The 20,158-nt window shown below is 41.9% G+C and overlaps 1 protein-coding gene across 2 annotated transcripts; it reads left to right on the top strand.

Moving 5' to 3' along the window:
* The first annotated feature begins 1,470 nt into the window (after positions 1 to 1,470).
* Positions 1,471 to 16,605, top strand: PSPH (phosphoserine phosphatase). Of its 2 annotated transcripts, XM_090025012.1 has the most exons (6): positions 1,471 to 1,697; positions 7,907 to 8,065; positions 8,736 to 8,870; positions 11,077 to 11,222; positions 12,582 to 12,730; positions 16,411 to 16,605. In XM_090025012.1, exons 2-6 carry the CDS (start codon positions 7,926 to 7,928, stop codon positions 16,519 to 16,521), a joined length of 681 nt encoding a protein of 226 aa, XP_089881138.1. In that variant the 5' UTR covers positions 1,471 to 1,697; positions 7,907 to 7,925; the 3' UTR covers positions 16,522 to 16,605. The 2 variants fall into 2 exon arrangements, with proteins under 2 accessions (XP_089881138.1, XP_089881137.1); XM_090025011.1 differs by lacking the exon at positions 1,471 to 1,697 and having other exon boundaries at positions 7,098 to 8,065.
* Positions 16,606 to 20,158: the final 3,553 nt, after the last annotated feature.

Raw genomic sequence — 20,158 nt, 5'->3', positions numbered from 1 at the left:
CCTGAAGACAGGAGGGTGATCCAGGCTTACTTGGATAGGCTTAGCAAATGGGCGGATGAGAACCTCATGGTGTTTAACACCGAAAAATGCAAGGTTCTCCACCTTGGGAAGAAAAACCTGCAGCATCCTTATAGGCTTGGCAGTGCTATGCTGGCTAGTACTATGGAAGAAAGAGACTTGGGGGTCATCACTGACGACAAGATAAACATGAGCCTGCAATGCGATGCTGTGGCTACTAAAGCAACCAAAACGCTGGCTTGCATCCATAGATGCTTCTCAAGCAAATCCCGGGACGTCATTCTCCCCTTGTACTCGGCCTTGGTGAGGCCGCAGCTTGAGTACTACGTGCAGTTTTGGGCCCCACAATTCAAAAAGGATGTGGAAAAGCTTGAGAGAGTCCGGAGAGGAGCCACGCGCATGGTCAGAGGTCAGGAAAAGAGACCTTACAATGACAGGCTGAGAGCTATGGGACTCTTCAGCCTGCAGAAGCGCAGGCTCAGGGGTGATCTGATGGCCACCTATAAGTTTATCAGGGGTGACCACCAGGATCTGGGGGAACGTCTGTTCAGCAGAGCGCCCCAAGGGATGACTAGGTCGAATGGTCACAAACTCCTGCAAGACCGCTTCAGGGTGGACATAAGGAAGAATTTCTTTACTGTCTGAGCCCCCAAGGTCTGGAACAGCCTGCCAGCGGAGGTGGTTCAAGCACCTACGCTGAACACCGTCAAGAGTAATGGATGCTTATCTTGCTGGGATCCTTTGACCCCAGCTGACTTCCTGCCCTTTGGGCAGGGGGCTGACTCGATGATCTTCTGAGGTCCCTTCCAACCCTAATGTCTATGAAATCTATGACATTTTCTCTTGCAGAAGGTCTGACACAATGAGCTAGATCTCAGTGTAACTACATCCATTTATATCTGCTGGGAATTTGCCCTTAATTCGCTGATATCTCAAAAATATTTTTTTATGTCTCCATGTTAAAGTATTAGATAGATTATTAAATTTAATTTAATTAAATGTATTAAATAAATTATACTGGCTTACAAAACCCTTGTTTAAAGAAAATTAGTTTTAACTCTTGAATTGGCCAGGCTAACATAAATGTCTTGCTTAACTTTGGTTACAAATAATTTCAAAAGCATTTAGTTGAGCTAAACACTCTTAACAACACTATCTCTTGCCTTTGCATTGTTCAGAAAAATAATTCTTGAGCACTGCACTTAGCAACCTGTCCTTGGCTCTCAGCTCCCCCTAGGCCCTCCCCTCTGTGAGACTGTGCCAAGTTCTTTTCATTCGTTTTGCGGAGGCTCCAGACCCCCCTCTTGGTTCTTATGTCTGTGGCATAGTGTGTCTTATAAATCAGCAAACTCTCCACCTCCTTCTCTCTGCCGGTCTATCCTTAGCCAACCAGGGAGGCTCTAGATAAGAACTCCTCCCCTTTAGAAGGCAGGGCTACATCTCTCTTTCCTAAGCCTGTCAGCTGGACTTCTCTAGTTTCATGTATGCAACTATTAAAAAAAAAATCAGTCGAGCTTACTCAGCAGATTATAAAGAGCTATTTACAAAATGCAGATATCTTTCAGTCCACTCAGTGCTTTTCTATTGATGTGACTGAAGGTTTCAGCTGATTTTTTCTTTCCCAGTACACCCAGGAGTTTTGCAGCAGGAGAAACAACCACCACGGGGAGTACAATACTGTAAGTCACCAGGACTGGTTTTTGTCTTTTTGGAAGGGGTGGGCATTCAGAAAGCTCAGATTCATCTTGCTCACCAGTATGTTTTTCTAGTGCAGAAAGTAAGAGATGAGCTGAGGCTTTTATTTCCGTCAGTGGCACCACTGCATTCCCCTACAAGGTGCGGTGAGAGCACGGTGCCTGTTTTATAACAGGAACCTGAATGAATGATGCAATCCTGGAGAGGGGAAGCATCATCAGAGGAGGCAAACATTCCTCAGGGGGCCGGAGGGCTCATGTGCTTATGTTATATATATCACTTGGCTCCCTCTCTTCCTTCTCACCCATTTTTAGACGTCTTTAAAGAAGTTTGCACCTGTGTATGACAGTGAAATGTCAACCAATAATTGCAAATGATCCCTCCCTATATTTTCAGTGTAATAGTTTGTTTACACTGCTGCCTTTAAAACTTCAGCAGGTTGAAGTAGACCTAGAAGGAACACTGTCCCTGGATTTTCTAGTTTTCATAGACTGAAATATTTCATTAGCCTCCAAAAACTGCAGAATTGGGCATTTAATGTAAAAAACTATAATACTATACTATAGCCCCTGCTACCTACTAGCATCGTGAAATGTATTTCATAACATCCTTGTGAAATTTAATTTAATTCCCTGTGGGGCAAATACAATTCCCGCAAAAGGCAATGGAAAGACCCCCATTAACTACGGTTGGAATAGGGTCAGACTCACGATATTTAATCCAGTTAATTTCACATATTGAAGCAAAACTGGGGTTCAGTTTCTGCCACCTGAATATGGCTCTTATGTAACATTTCAGGACTGATTCTACTCTAATTTACACTGGTGTAAATCACTAATCCAGTAAAGTTCCACCAGGATAAAATCAGTGTAAAGAGATTAAAAGTAGTCATTTTATACAGTCCATTATTATCAATTAAGTGCTTTCAATCTCTTTTCATTAAAAGGGGGGGCAAGAGTAGAAAACAGTTTATAATGTGTTATGCATCCTTAAATGATCTTTTACAAAGAGGTATTTTAGTCACTGTTTCATCAAGGTTGATAAAAATTGTCATTTTTTTATGACAATAATTGCAGTACGAAGTGAAAATGTGTATGTGTAAAGGTAGTGCTTCTGAAAACTGACACATGATAAGACATAAAGTGAGACCATGTGGAGAGCTGCAGATCTCACTAGCCAAATCAATGACATGTTGGTCGAAATAAACACAGCCACAAAATCATACGGCTTCTAAACATTGTTGTCATTTTTCACTTGGAGTTGTATTTTTCGTATTTTGGAGATGTCACTGTTTTTAATCATGTACAAGATTTCTTCCTTGAGGAGCCAGTGAAGCTGAAGTAATTCACTTATTTTCTTCGAGCACATGGCTTTGCATAACTGGTAGTCTTAATCCTCTGGCTCCAACCCTCTCTGTTATGAAACACAGCCCATTTATAAATTGCCAGGGCTTTTTTCTGGATGGCCCAATGAACACACTCCCTAATCCAGATATAGAAAGGTTTTGTTTTGGGAAAACACGTTTCCCTCCCCCGCCTTTTTCTCATCCTTCACTTTTCCTTTTTCTCTACTTTTCTCCATCTTTAGATTTCCTTATCTCTACCTCTGCTCCTTTTTGCTCACATTTCTCATTCTCTGCTCCCTTACTCTCTTCTTTTGTCTTCTTTGATTTCCTTTTCCCTTTCCTTTTTCACATTTTCTACTTTTCATCTTACAATAACTTTCTTCCATTTATTTATCAAACATGTTACACTGAGTTTTTCCAGAGCTGAAATAACATAATAGGAAACCTTTCCTCTTTCCTGATGACAGGTGGTAGGGAAGTGGCACAACTCTTCAGTTTGGGTTACGTATGTATTCCATATGAAGATAATACTAATTATCTTGGTTGTGGAGATCTTTTTTCCTTATCAGCGTACACAACCTCAATGCATCTATATATCTATATTCTTTTTAGCTGAAAACAACTAATCTTTTTCAGATTTAGAAGAATGCGCAACAACCTGGGTTTTGGGCCCTTGGGCTAAGTACAGACATTAAAAAAGCCTGAGCCTGAATTGATTCAATCTTTGCAGGTTACTCTAACCTGTGTGGGCTGAACCGATTTGCAAGTGAATAGATATTCACTTCTGATTCCAGAAATGCAGGCATATGCCTGCAGTGGCTCAGGCTAGGAGCTGGGGGCACTAGAGTGAGCTCTTGGCTGCAGGGAAGCTGTGCTGAGAAGGGTTATGGCCAGGCCTGGGCAGGCTGAGTATGACTGGGGAGGAGTTTAAACCCCCACCCTGGCCTGCAGGGACCCCAGCTGGGGTGTGCCTGAAGGGGGAAGGGGGAAGCAGCCCTTGCCAGGAATTTCCCACCCCTACCCTGGTAGCTAGAGCTAGAGCAGCGGGCAATGTGGTCAGCCCCAGCAGCAGCATGAAGTGAGCAGAGATGGAGGTTTAATTCTCCCCTCCATCCCCTGTCCCACTGGCAGGACCTGAGCTGGAGTTTGCCTGGCCGGTGCAGAGCAGCCCATGTCACGGTTGCTTCCCCCTCATTGCTGCAGTGGCAGAGGCAGAGGTGTGGCCAGATGCCAGCTGGCATGGCCCCCTGAGGCAAAGGGGCAGGGACGGGGTTTATTCCCCCTTCCATTCCCTCTTCCACTGGGGGACCACAGCCAGAGTCTGCCAGCACCTCCATCATTCGGCCCCAGGCCAGGCAGACCCCAGCTGGGTTTCTCCAGGGGATGGAGGGAGGAATCCCAACTACCAGTTAAGTCTGATACTGTATTCAACCAGGTTTATCTCAGATTGGTTTCAGCTATTTTGAAACTGGTTTATGTGCACTGGACTTCTGTTCTGTTTCAGGTTTAAATCAGTTTCTGATCACTTAAACCAGTTTATGTGTAACTTCTGTCCCTAGTCTTGGCGTCAAGTCAGACACCTCAGCATCTTCTCCTGGACAGTTTGATAGTTTTCTGCTCTTTTTCCACATCCTTTTGAGGTTTTCCATGCAGAAGAGTTGTTATAAAACTTCCAGGTCTTTATGCTCATATGTTTCCAGACACCACCTCATGTGGGTAACCAGTCCAGCAAGTCCTTCTTTGTGCAGGTTGGGCTCATAATCCCACAAGTGTAGGAAATCAATCTTAGGAAACTGCCATTATAGAAAAATCAGAAGAGGGCCCAGCTCTCTCTTCATACTTCTATATCTGCATGTCCCCCATAAATATTAATGCTCTATTTTAACAATAATTTAACTGATAGAGCATGGCCCACAAGCAGGTTTCCAAGCAGATACTGCAAAATCACTGGGTGAGTTGCGTCCAGTGGTGTTTGGGCATGGGAAGGAAGAAGCAACTCACTCTTTTTTGGTAGTGTTGATATTCTACTGCTACTGTGCATTCCCAGTCACAGGACAGTTTAATCTCTAATCTACAATGAGGGGTGGGGAAATGGCTTAAGAGTTTGCGAAAGCAGTTCTTCAGCCCCTTGAAATGAAATATCCTAACACAGCTGAGGGCAGCACCTAGAGTTTTGCAAGCAAGTGGTTGAAGGGGAAAGAACTCAAATTTAGCTCAAGTGCCAGGTGCATCTGCCCCCAGCCATGCCACAAAAAATGTATCCTATTTACAGAAGAGCCCCTCCAAACAGTACTCATCCCCTTTTCCCTCCTTTCTTCCTTTACTCCTGCAATATCAGCTTCCCAGTCTTCCACAAGTACATTTTTTGATCATCAGCCAAAAATGGCCAAAATATTCTCAAATCCCAGACGTTATGAGTTGAAAGATGATTTTTCACTCATTTTGTGGTTCAGGAACTACAGCTTTTTTTTATGCACCAACTCTTGCGTCTTCTAGTTTCTCCTGATTCTTCCATACCAACACGTCCTTTTGGGACACCTTATTCATGTTTCTGTGAAGCATAGCTTTGAAAACACATTGGAAAAAATATTGCATGTAATAACTAGTGGTTTCATAGTTGGCATCTGTGGGGGTTTTTTTTACTTACCCTGTAAGTTTGCCCATCAAAATGGGATCAGCAGAAATAGTCCCACTGCTGCAAGAAAGATTCAGAAAAAGAAATCCTAGGATGAATCAGAATAAGATGGGAACCCATAATTAGAGTTTCCATTGAACCCACTTTTTTCAGAACAGATAAGATTTGGGGAAGCATATCTTTAAATTTTAGACTATCGTGCACACATCACATGGCAGTGTCCTGTCACTGTATGATAATATTGCATCATTATGTGATGTTGCAATACAACCTCAGATTGCTAACATGCAATGTGATGATACTTTTGCATAATGATAGACCAATGCTGCAACATCGTGACGCAAATGTCATGCTAATGTCATCTGGCTAGTAGGACAAATTTTTAATACTGGCAACTGTACCCAGGTCTGAATGTTTTGTGGACTTCATGGTTTCCTAATAGACTGGAAAAATTTTAACAGCACGCTACTCCAAAAATGTCAGTGGATTATTATTTTTTTAATTCTGTTATGCAATCACATTAGAGCATATGGTGTTCCAGCCATGCCCTGAAGTCAAAGGCCCCTTATCTGGCACAGCAAAACTTTCTAGCCCAAGCATGACCAGACAGCTCTGGAGTCAGTATAGTGAGGCTGATAACAAGGAAACTTGCAACTTAGTCACACATCCACCCACTGGCAGGTTTTAGCTTAGTACCAAGCTATAGATTGTACAAAGAAATTTTTGTTTTATACTTATGGCTATTTCATAGTGCCAAGTTTCTTTTATGTGTCATTCTCAGATAATATGATTATTTTATATATTATTTACACAGACCCATAAACATAGGTTGTGTTTCACAGAAAACCTTATGAGACAGGGTCTTTGCCCCAACCTAGTTTAAGGATCTGTTTTAAAGGAGAAGGAAATAGATACTCTATGGAAAGTAGGCCATTGTAGGGTCTTTTGCCATCTATTCACAGTTGAATACATGGGAAGCAGAAAAATCTACCTGCAGGTTAGTGGGAGGAAAATAAAAGATGAAGCTGGAAAGCATCATGCAAAGTGACAAAACATTTCCCCTGAAACAAAAAAGAAGAGGGAACCTGCTACTTAGGTTAATTATACGCAGAAATACGCAGTAAATAGCATAGGTGATTAAACCAAACCAGCCAAATACATTCCAGCAGCAATCTGGAAATGCAGTTGGTATAAAGTCATAGCACTGAGTATCTTTCCAATATAAATACAGGTTGATAAATTACACATTGGATTTGCTTATGAAGAGAAAAGCGTGGGATGCTTAGGGTGAGGATAGGAAAATATTCTTATGTTTTAATAGCCATTTATAAACATTGTGTTTCTGATTTGCAGAACAAGATATACTCTACACAGTCAAGTGAACAGATACAAAAGGAAAGAAAACATTGTATTAGTAGTAATTCTTCAGTTTCCCTCTGATTTAGCTGAGTTATACTTTCCTATTTTTTAATTTAGTACTCTTGGAAAAATTGCTATGTCATGATATTGTTGTAGCTTGATCCATTAAATCAAATTAACCAAAACCTGTCAATTAGGAATCAGTAGGATTTAGAAAAGGTTTAGACATTCACGTAGATGGTAAGAATATCAACAGTTCCATTGACCGGGATATAATAAGGGATCTAAACCCTTGTGGTGCAGAGTATAAATCAACCAATATAAACCTTAAGAGGGTTAGGCAGAAAGTCATAAGCAGGGTAATTCTTGATTGACTATGATGGGGTTTCTTGTACTGTCCTCTGAATCATGGGTCTTATCCTAAGTCTCTTTTACAAATCTTTTGTATGTAGTCATATTCCTTCAGACCTGTGAGGCCAAGATGAAATATAGTCACAAACCCAGCCCGCCGTTGTAGTTGGGATTCCAATAGCTGGTTCTATAGAAGCCAGAGCTACAACCTTGATTTCTGGCTGAATGTCAGTGGGCAGCTGCTGCAGAGACGAAATCAGGAACTAAGCCAAATCTCAATTGCTCACCTCCAACCTTGAACGCAGACTGAACATCAGCAGGCGGCCACAGAAGACAGCAAATCAGCGACTAAGCCAAATCCCCACCACTGCCCACTTCTATTTATAAAGGCTGGCTGCATAGCTTTGTTCCCTGTCAGCTGCAGGTGACAGATCAGTTGCCTAGATGGCTCAAAACAGAGTACCATGTAGTGACTCACAGAGGGAACTTATCCTCTCTTACAGTAGAAAGGTTCCTAAAAGGATGGCCTCCCTCATGGAGATAAAGGAAATCTTCTGCAATGCAGATGCAGTGTGCTTTGATGTGGATAGTACAGTCATCAAAGAAGAAGGCATTGATGAACTGGCAAAGTTCTGTGGAGTTGGGGATGCTGTGGCAGAAATGTAAGTATACTTTTTTTGCTATTAATTTCAGAATTATTGTAGTCAGGAATAAAAAAAGACCAGATTTATTCCTGGACTATGCAAGTATTTCAAGGATGAATTTAGCCTGGTGTTTTGTTTGTGATTGCAATAGCTCAAAGAAGATCATAATTCTAATAAGTAGTATTAATGAATATCAGAATAATTTACATTTTGGAGATATGCAGTCTAATCCAAAGATTATTGAAGCCAGTGAGAATCCTTCAATTAACATCATTCAGTTTTTTGGATCAGGCCCCTAGGCCTGTTTAGTTAAACTCTGTGAAGCAGTAGTACACCTTGGTTCCTCTTTTAGGAGGAAAAACAAGTCTTTGGCAATTTTGGGGGGTTTAAAAGGGATAACATTGGAGTCTGAACCTCCACATAAAACTTTGAGGAAGATGTGAGAACTGGATCTAAAATTTTCAGCTCAGATTTATCTCTGATTGTAAGCATTTAGCAGCAACTTCTAAATATTGTGCAAACTTCTCAGCTCGTCAGGCTATGCCGAATTGAAATGTCCAAATAACGTAATCTAGAATTAATAAAGTTCTGGAGTAATTCCCAGGTATTTCACTTCAACTAATAATCCTTATGAGAAAACATCTCCTAGCCTCTATAACTGACTTTCATGATTTGGATCACTAATTAGGACCCGCAGAGCAATGGGAGGTTCCGTGACATTCAAAGCTGCTTTAACAGCACGACTAGGACTTATACGCCCTTCTTGGGAACAAGTACAAAAATTAATATCGGATCATCCACCACACCTAACACCAGGAATAAGGTAAGATGAACTTTAAATGATCTAATTAAAAAGCCTTTCAAAACCAAAGAAGGTCTGAGCTCATAGAAATCAGTTGAAAAAACCACCTGAGGATCTGGCACAGAATATTTTCCTGATTGATTTAAATATCATGTATGAAGTTCCCTTGTTAGACCAGGCCTCTCTTGGTCTGCTATCTGGTACCATGTAAACCAGTACAACCTGTTCTATGGTCAGGTTGCCAGAGACTGAACCGGCACCCATACCTGGGTGAGGAGAGTGTGTAAGCCACCCAGCAGGACTAAAAACAAGGCCTGTCAAAGGGCAGATGAGCTCCTTGTGAGCCAATGACCATTCATACCTGGAGAGGAGATGGGTGCCTCCAGGTCACTCTGCCTGAAGAATCAGCAGTGATGCAAAGCAGATCAACTAACCTAGGAGGGTTGTTACAGCATCTAAGGTGCCCCGATGGTCACAGTGGCCTTGGGACGAACTTGGCTTGATATGAAATTTGTATTTGAATGTTACAATGGGCTGAATTAATTTCAGATGGACAGGTATCCATTTCAGAAAAAAACCCATCATAGTTAGTGTTAATTGGCATCCATGTTGTCAGACATCTATGCTATAACATCTAGAAGTGATTCTTCTAGGTAAGGTGTGTGGCATGTTAATGGGAAAGCTTGCATTGTTGTTGCCCTAGGGATGTGTTTTCTGGAGGTACAGTGTTCGTGTCCAGTCCTTTGAATGGGCTCTTGGCACTCAAATCTCAGGATTGGGTCTATGTAGAGGCTGCCATTATTCAACACTAACATCACTGGATATTTTAAGAATGTATATTAATGCATTTATAGACATGTGTATACTTATATATATTTGGATCATTTCCCCCCACCTGCAAAATGCATTTTTGCGCTTTGCAGGGGGGTGAGGGCGTTGAATTGGATGACCTTGAAGTCTCTTTCAACTCTATGATTCTGTGGTCTCATAAGCCAGGAGTTGGCAACTATAGGCCCACAAGCCAGAACTGGCCTATGGAGCCACTGGATCCAGCACGTGGATGTGGGGCTTTGGTGATGGGGTGGGATTGGCTGCAGGGATTCTTCCTGTGCTGCTGCGGGGAGAAGCACCAAGTGAGGGCAGCAGTGCCTACTTGGCCTGCAGCTGCAAAAGGTTGCCTACCATTGCTATAACCTATTTTGAATGAAAGTGTGTATTTTTGTCAAAAATCAGTAAATGACTGAAAATAGGTACTTTATTATAAAACTGCCTTCCAGTCCACAGGTCTAGTAAGGCTCTAATACTCCTAATACATAAACATTGCTTTTAGAAGATGTTGCATCTGCATTTTCCTTCTAGAGCTGAAACCCATTTTCATCTCTGTGAGGATATTGCTGGCTGTGATTACAAACAGTACATTGTTTCTTGTTTGGAATCACATGATCCTTCTCTTCTCACTCCCTTTTTTCTTGGTTTTCTTTGTACAGCTTCTCTGCTTTAAAATCTGTGACTTCTGTATGGATTTCAGCATTGCTGCTGTTGCTACTAGCTCTGCTCCTTTGCTTTTTTTTTCATTTGCCGGTCTTTCACCCAGAGGCCAGAATCTGCAAGACGTTAGCTCTCAAGAACTGGATCTAAAATTCTTACACCTCTGCTTCTGTTTTTGCGGCTTTCTTTCCTATAGTTATCGTCTTTTTATATTGATGGTGTCCAGCAATAGAATCTGTGAACCCACCAGACAAACTAGTGGATTACACAAATTTCAGCACATTTCCTGTGTAGCCTGGTTTCTCACTGCCTCCTAAAATTCCTGCTCATGCTGCATTGTTGATTTCTTCTTGCTGATCTTGTCCCTATATTAAGGAGTATTTTCAAGCTGAATCATAAAAATAAGTTTTAATTTATTCAGGGAGATTGACATAATCAGGAAAATGCAAACAAACAGTTCTCTGATCCAGCTGTTTCTCTGAGCAGTAATTTGCTAGTCTGTCTCTCACCATGATATAGTTTTGTACAGCTCTTTTCATGCAGAGTCTATGTACAAGTTTGCGAAGAGAATGGGAGAGTATAAGACAGCACTACGGCATGGAATTGAAATGCTGCACACATCCTGAGTAAGCAGGGATAATGTAAAATGTAGGCAGCTTTGTTCATGAACAGCTGCCCTTCTTCTGTTCCTTGAACCTGATAGATATTCACATTGGTGGTTGTTCTCTTTTCTTTTAAGGGAACTGGTAAGCAGGCTTCATCAGCGAGGTGTCCAGGTTTTCTTAATATCCGGAGGGTTCCAGAGCATTGTTGAGCATGTTGCTTCGCAGTTAAACATTCCAACAGCAAATGTGTTTGCCAATAGGCTGAAGTTTTACTTTAATGGTAAGAGTCCACTGGTCCCTTTCTTTTTCAACTTATTAGTGTCATCTTTTCAGCTCAGCCTGAAGTAGGATAAGTGAGCTACCTACCATAGATTAAAATGTAAGTAGAAATGAACACATTGAAACATGGTTATTTCTTATCTGTGGCCTGAGTTTGATTGTTCACAGGCCAGATTCTAATTACTGAGTTTCTGCATTGCAAATACTGTCACTAAGTAGCACAGTAACTCTGATAAGACTTCTAGCAGAGCAGCCTAAGAAGGAATGTGGCAATTGAACTGCCCAGTCTCCCATAGGAGCAGGTAGAGTTAGGGGCCACTGGTGCATTTACAGCCATTTTAAAAGTTATAATAATATAAGAAATAGTAAACACTATAAATCAAATTATTTTGGGTTACAATAGTGGCTGCTCATCTAGAGTCCAGGCTCTGTCCTAACTGTGTAGTCTCAGTGCCAGTTTACGCTCAGCACCTGGCAGGGAGACTGTGAATGCAAAAACACAAGGGCTCAAATCACTTTCCAGACAAATTAAATATAGCTGAATGAGAAGGCATAGCTTTTGATGTGACAGCATAGTATGACAAGCTAAAGAAAAAAGCACTGGGAGATATTCTGATAATGGTATTTGGTTAAGTCTATTATGTGTCTAGAATAACAAATCAAACAGTTTTAAAATAATTTTAAAACCATGGGATCTGTCAAGAAAAAGAAATATTAAAGGTGCAGAACTCAGCAGCTTGAGCTCAAAGAATCATGTTCTCTTATTCTTTTTCTGTGGCTTAATAAAATGTCATTTCAAGGTTTCAGGATTTTGTCCCATTAATAACATAGCTTTAGGGACAGACTCTTTTTTCAGTGGTTTTGGGGTAAATCCAGAGAAACTGTACTGAGTGAAGTGGACCTGACCTCAGTGGAATTGCTGTAGTTTTTATATCAGTGTACCTAAGTGGAATTGTGTTTAGCTAATTGTCTTCTTACTCATACTATGTTTACATCACATATTTGAATTAAATCACTTCTGATTTATGTCAGTGTAACTGAGAATAGAATCTGGCCCACTATCTTTATAAATTTGTGAGGTTTTTTTGCATTGGTCCTAGCTATAAGGTTTATAAGCCAAATCCTGTAGTTCTGAACACAATCTTAACTTCCATTTAATTCAGTGGGAGTTGTGTGTGCATGAAGATATCATGTTGGGGGCCATATTAGTTATTTTCTGATGAAAAGGTAATAGAAAATGTATGAATCTCTTTTGACTATTTAAAAGTTCACTAGTGTCATTCCTTGATACAGTTTTCCATAACTCAGTGAAGCAATTGCAAATCCTGGTGTCTAATACCTTTTCCTAATATGTTTTCAGGAGAATATGCAGGGTTTGATGAGACACAACTAACAGCTGAATCAGGCGGAAAAGGAAAGGTTATTGCTCATCTGAAGGAACAGTTTAACTTTAAGAATGTAGTTATGATTGGAGACGGAGCGACAGATATGGAAGCGTGCCCCCCTGCTGTAAGTACTAGAGAACTGGTGTTCTGCCTTAAAAAAAAATATTTTTTAAAGCAACAAGAAACCACCTATTTGAATATTTTACTTTGCTTAAGGAGGATTTTTAATATTCCTAGTTGTTTCTTAACCTGAAACAGCACTATGAGAATTGTTTGCAGTGAAAAAGGCTGTAACATACAGCTGCACAGATCCAGCTGTGGCCAGCACCAAAGGGTGTTTACTTTTCTGAGCCAGCAGAGGCAGAGATCATCCGAGGGTGGAGCAGGGGATTCATTTGTTAACTCTTCAGTCTGGGCCACCCTTGCATACATTCTGTTGGTCTCTTTTGTGCAACCTATGATGGTATGTGGATAGGCTTTCAATTTCCAGTTGCTAAATCCTTTCAAGACTTTTGTGCTTCCAAGTGGTACGCTAACCACCCAACCACCTCACACCTCTCTAACTTTCCACCCCCACTGACCTGATGAGTAAGAACCTGAAAAAGACTATTACTAAAATCCTGCTACCCCTTCCCTCTTCCTCAGCTTTACCTATGCTTCTCTTCCAAGATCTCCCTTTGTTTTTTCTTCACATTTCCATCTTTCTAATTTATTTCACGCTGCCTTTAAACCCAAAAGAGTCTCTTGATAGATCCAGGCCGAAAGAGCAGTGCCATAGCAACCAAGTTTGGCACCTGGGGCGAAGGCTGCAGTGGCAGCCCACCCTCGCCCTACGCACAGATCCAGGGGCACACACCCTGTCATGCTTGCCCAGGAGTGCATGCAGCGGCGGGAGCTGCCCTTCCCCTGTCCTCACAACCCCCCACAAACGAGCCACTCGCGGATCTGTCCCACAACCTGCCCCAGCTGGGCAGTGTCTGTTGGCACCCCTTCGCTTCAGCGCCGGGGGCAGTTGCCCTGTTTGTCCTCCACCTCCCCTTGCTATGGTACTGCAAAAGAGTGCTCCTGCTCCTCCCTCAGAAATTTTCTCATAAGGCACCAGTGCTACTAAGCATTTCTGCAGCAATGACATTCCACTGTGTTGTCCTGTACTCCTCTTGTTCTTGCCTTTTACTACTCCCAGTATCTTTAGGTTGAGATTTTTTTCCTCTTAAAATTGATATTTTATCAAGCACAGCACGTGCATACCAGATTGTATACAGAGTCAGAAAATAGTAATAAAGCCATATTTATTGTCAAAGCATCACTATGATTTCACCTTTCAGTGTTAGCATCAAGCTGGTTCAGCACTTACAACTTACAGTACTAAGATACCAACCTGAATGACTAATCGATGGTGCTTAAGAAGCATGCTCCAACACCTTTCTGGTGTACACATTGCTTGACCTGTCTCACTGCCTCGAGGGGCGATCATGTTTTTTGCATCCGTGGTAGTTTTCCAAGGGGATGAAGCAATAGTATCTCAACTGTAAATATGGCAGCTCTCATAAAATAGAAATGATCTAAAAACTAACTGAAGACTAAGATTCTTAAAAATAAAATGCCATACTCTGGGAGGTGGGGATCTAAATCCATTCTAGCTTTATAATCTAGTATCTTCCTATAATACCAATGCTTGTTCTGCTAGGATAATGGAATACATACCTTAATGAGAACCGGAGCGTGGTGTGTGTGTGTGTGTGTGTGATCGATACGTTCTGTAAAATCAGCATGGCTGTAAAAGGAGAATGCATGGGGATTCTGTTACAGGTTTCCCTTGATTTATGCGGATTTTTTATATGCAAATTCACTCTTATGCAATAAACGTATTTAGACCTATAATTTGTTATATGCAAGGTAAATTCGCTCTTATGCGATGAGCGTAGATGCTGCCCCGCCCAAGCAGGTAAGTCTGTGGGGGGAAGGGAAAGGGCCGTGGCCCCACTCACCCCAGCCCTGGCTGCAGCGGCTCTGGGAACAGCCAACACCAGCTGCCTGCACCAGGGCACGGCACAGCCCAGGAACAGAGGTGAGTGGGGACAGGCGGAGCATGGTGCAGCCCAGTGGCTGCAAGCAGCTGGCGCCGGCTGCTCCTGGGGCCGCTGCAGGCGGGGCTAGGATAAGTGCTGCTCTGTTTCCTCTGCTTCGCTGCCTTGTGCAGCCCCAGGAGCAGCACCCCTTCCCCTGCCCCTTCTCTAGTCTCAGCCTCACTCCCTCCCCTCCCTCACGGTCTTAGGAACCTGTTCCTATTTCTTACATTGTAAAGTGGGTTCGCTTTATGCAACTTTGATTTATGTGCCATTCTCCGGGAAAAACATGTATGGCATAAATCGAGGGAAACCTGAACAGGATGTGGTTCAACAAGGACAAGTGCAGGGTGCTGCACCTGGGGAGAGGGAACCAGCATTATGGTTATAGGTTAGGGGCTGACCCTCTCGGCAGCACTGAGGCAGAGAGGGATCTTGGAGTCAGGATTGACTCCAGGATGAATATGAGTCGCCAATGCGACGAAGCAATAGGCAGAGCCAACCGCACCCTGTCCGGCATCAACAGGTCATCACTGACAGGTCCAGAGAGGTCTTGCTCCCCCTCTATGCAGTGCTGGTCAGGCCACAGCTGGAGTCCTGTGTCCAGTTCTGGGCGCCGCACTTTGGGAGGGATGTGGAGAGCCTGGAGAGGGTCCAGAGGAGGCCACTCATATGGTTGAAGGCCTCCATGGCCAGCCCTATGAGGAGAGGCTGAGGGACCTGAATCTCTTCAGTCTCTGCAAGAGGAGACTGAGGGGGGATCTTTTGGCTGCCTACAACCTTATCAGGGGCCAGCAGCAGGGACTCGGGGAAAGTCTGTTCACCAGGGCCCCACTTGGAGTCACCAGAAACAATGGCCACAAGCTGAGGGAGGGTAGGTTTAGGTTAGCCATTAGGAAGAACTGCTTCACTGTAAGGGTGGCCAGAGCCTAGACTAGGCTCCCCAGAGAGGTGGTGCTCTCACCTTCCCTGGAAATCTTCAAGAGGAGACTGGATAGGCACCTGGCTGGGGTCTTATGACCCCTGCCACCCCCAGCGCTCCTTCCTGCCCATGGCAGGGGGTCGGACTAGATGATCTGTCTAGGTCCCTCCCAACTCACTGATTCTATGAAACCTGTACTTTCTAAAACTAATAGCACAGGTGCCTGGACAGCAAGCAAGTGCATTGCCAGTACCAGCAGTTTAATATTTGTTTAGGGCTTATATCTAAGGAGAAAAGCAAGCAGTGGAAATTTACACATTGCACCTTCAGTGTACTAGATTTTCTGGGATCTAGAAATGATGATTGTTCTTGGTTAAACATTTGAGCCATTGGTTAAAGTTTAACTTTGGTATCTATCAAATGCGATAAACAGAGTTAAAATAAATAGCATAGATATAATTTTGGGATGTGAATGCCGTCTTACTTATTAAGAGTACAAGGTTGTGAAATATTCTTCAGGAAGATCACATATTGCAACAACAACCTTGATAACAGAAGGTGTTAGAGGATGGATGGCCCTGCTCTCACTGGTCAGTGGCAAAACTCCCATTAAACTTCAGTGGTACAAAATCAACCTTTAACACACTCCATCCTGGTAATAAACATGCAAAGAAATAAGGTTTTTGGGAGTAGAGAATTTTTTCTTGCTGTATTTTAGAAAATTATATTTAAAAATGTAACTTATTTACATGAAAAGCCCCATTTCTCATGTGGGCAGCTATGTTAATATATACCTATTAATTTCTGTTTTGCTAGGATTGTTTCATTGGATTTGGAGGAAATGTAATCAGGAAACAAGTAAAGGAGAAAGCCAAATGGTACATCACTCACTTTGATGAACTGCTTAAAGAACTGGAAGAGCGATAAGTTATGCACTAAACTAGTATATTTTATTAACAGTATTGTAGATTGATATAAACTATACAATTAAACATATTTTTGTTTGCAAAAGTGTGTACTGGATTTTTTATTTGTGAATATGATGTTTTCAGATGATGAGTTGGTACCTAGATGTTCCCACTCTCTCTTGAAGTAGCTATTGCACATGATAACATTCCCAAATGCTACCCAGACATTTTATAATTAGAATTTAAGGATATTTTTATTTGATAAACTTCTTCAAGGTGGAAAAGTTATTTGGTTCCACTCACAAGCCTTTCCCACCTGAAGACCTTAGTTAAGAGTGTGTTGATAAGCTTGTAACACATCAACTTACTGGTCTCCAATTAACTTATACAGCACATTTCTTCACATCATTAAAGGCTTGATTCTAGTACCTTTTACTTGTCTGGAGTAGCACATTACTGTACAGGTGTTCATATGGGATAAATACTGCTTGGCTGTGAGAATAGAGCCCAGAAACAGCACATGTATTTTACTCAGGAGTCTCAAAACGGGACAAGGAAGGGGATTGATATGAAGTGCACTTTACTGTATGTCACTGTTTGATTAGAGCCAGGGTAATTAGTCTTACTCTTTGGGGACCATGAAAATCCATCAAAGGTAACATTTTCAAAATGCCTTAATGACTTTGCTTAAGTCTTGTTTTCAGAAGAGACGTAGGCATTTAGAAGCCTAACTGCTATTAACTTTCAGTTCAGGCTTTTAGCAAAGCTATAAAAGGCAATAAGTAGTGCTTACCATTATTTAATTCCATTTAATATTTTTGGTAGCTGTAGACAGAATTTTCTTTTCTTTTAGTTCTAACAAAATAAGAGCTATTAAAATGCTGAGGAAGTGAAAAGGTTAAAAAGCAAATGCACAAACCTCGAGACACTGGACACTGAAACACACAGATGAATACTAGATACACTGCAGCTGTCATATGATGTATTGATTGTACTTGTTCACAGGATGGACCTTGAACTATAATCATTAAACAAAACGAGAAGCCTAACAAGTAGGTTAGGGAAACACCTATTGAGAAGAAGGCGTTTCTCTAACTGATAGGAAGCTAGTTCAAAAGAAAATGAGAATATATTTTGGAACATCAGGCATAGATTCATTACTGTCAAAGATCTGCTTGGGGTATGACAGGGCAGGAAAGGAGATGATGTCTTGATTGTGGTCTGACCGGTAGTATAACAGGGTGGGTGAGCAGGGCACCATTCCCGAGTGCCGACTCAGAGAGGGGGCACGATTGGAAGCTGGGACCACTGCCTCTGCCATCAGCCCCAAGGCCTCCAGGTTTGATCTGCACTAGCTAGAATGCCAGTTGGCTCTGGTCCCTTAAGAGACCAAATGCCAGTTGCAAATTAGCCATGCACAAGCGGCCTTTGTTCTCTCACACCTCCAGGGCACTGTCTGTTGCATGCCTCTGCACTTATGTTGGCTTCACATCAGCTATGAAAGAACTCTTGCTGCTGATGGAATTCTCTGTTGGCTTGAGTGGTTTAAAGGAGCCAGGTCATGGAGAACCTTGTTTTATCTCTTTGAGGTTGCACTGATAAGGATTGTAAAATGAGGACTTTATAGAGACGATGATGCTGCAGACAGCTGGAAAGCTGTTTTGGAATATGAAAAATAAGCAGGGACAATTTGCTGGAAAGCATAGTTTGGTCTCAAAAGCCCAGAAGAGGCTTGAGACAATTATTGTGCAGTGTGCAGATAGTTTAAAGGGGGCTGTTGCAAGACAGATTCCGAGACTGAACCTCACTGTGCAATTGCTGGAGTATGGTGAATACTTCTACTTAGTTCTTGTAAGTACTTTTCATCCATAGACCTCAAAGTGCTTTACAAATTAAGTATCACTATTCTGGTTTAAGAGATAAATAAGAGGCATAAAGGGGAAAGGCAGCTGGCCCAGTAATATCCAGCAGGCCACAGGTCTCCCAAGGCCCCCCCCCCCCCGTCTGCTGTTCTAGTGATTAGATAACAAGGCTTCTCATTACTTGTTGGCAATCATACTAGAAGTTCAGCAGAATGGTGTAAAGAACAGGAATGTATTATTTTCTGTAAATAATTCCAGAAGGCTACATGAAAACCAGTCTGGACAGGAGTTTCATATATTCAGTTTTATTTATTGCAGAAATAAAGGGTATATCTGGTTTTTGCCTGCTTCATTCAGTATTTATTTCACACCAAAAAGAACAGCTAAATGCATCAGCTGATTTAGTTTAAAAAAATTCCCTCTGAATAGACCTTTACTAGGGAGGGCAAGGTCAGCTCAGCTTAATAAATGTGCAACTATGCTCTAGCTGCAGGCAATGGGGTAGGCTGTTCACTAGAACCCTTCAGGTCCTATTTAAGACAGTCTCCTTTAAATTCTTCTTGAGAAAAATCTCAGCAAGTTCAAAAAATGGCATGAGTACAAAAAAGGCTTTTGTGTGGGCAGGAGCGCTTGAGTAGGGCAAGAGTAAGCTATTCTATGCAGGTCTCCTGCAGCTCCCCGACATGAGAGAGATTTTGTTACAACCTTCTTTTGAACTAAGATATTGTTACAATAATTGAATGATCAGTGCATTAGTTCTGGCATATGCTTTATTTTTGAACATAAAAGTAGCCCTCAAGTCAGAATGATAAGCATATAAGACTATGCAGTATTGAGACCTTAGTAGAGATCTTAAATTTATCTCTACATGCATTTGTCAGGGTGACAAAGTGGCAACGTGGCATTGTGCCTGTTATTTCACAAGAATGTTCTGGCAGTGATTAATTTTAAAATTGATGCCCTTTTTCATTGGGCAAGCACTGAGAGACACGTCTCCCCAGGTGGAATCAGAAATTGGTATTTAGTGTAGTTAGCAGGTAACCTGTCTCCTCCCCACTGACCTCTTTGTACTGCAAAACACCCAGCAAAGAGAGGCAGCGAAAGAATGTGGGGGCAGTAGCATGAGGAAAGGTTCCATGCTACAGCTAAGGTACCAGGGCTAACTACACAGACTTCATTACAAAAGAGCAGAAGAAAGTTTCAGAAAATGTTCCAGGGGGTGAAATAATTGGGCAGATAATCTTGGGACCATAAACCACCACCAAGAAGCCAAAATAACATTAAGATTTTTGGATGACAGATTAAGTTTACTACTGTTACAGCCTATTGAACATAAGCAAGGCAATAACATTTTAAGATGTATATTCAGAATGAATGAGAAGATTCATTAAAAGCACAGATGTAGCCTCATTAGGAGAGCTAGTCATAGTTTAGGTCTCAAGACAAAACCCCTTACATTGTCATCAAACAAGGTTCTTTAGACCAACATGGCTACTACCTACACCCCTGTTACACTGATTGAATTCAAACATGGATTATTGAACATCCTTTCAGGGATTGTTCCTGCTTCCCAGATTACCAGACATTGGCACTGGCAATGATTGTTACAAATAAAATAACCAATGCTGTGTCATTAACTGATGACACATCATTAACTGGTAGAAGAGAAATTTGCCTGTGAAGTTAAGAGGAAAAGCAGCATGGACTTCAAAGTAGTGAAGGGAAGGATTCAGGCAAAGGAACAACAAAAAAACCCACCTTTGCTTATATATGTAGGAAAGGTTCTTTGATTAA

This window comes from Crocodylus siamensis, chromosome 13, assembly GCF_052110815.1.
Source record: "Crocodylus siamensis isolate JL-2025a chromosome 13, ASM5211081v1, whole genome shotgun sequence".
NCBI classification, from domain to species: Eukaryota; Metazoa; Chordata; order Crocodylia; family Crocodylidae; genus Crocodylus; species Crocodylus siamensis.
This window is presented reverse-complemented; position numbering and strand designations above follow the sequence as displayed.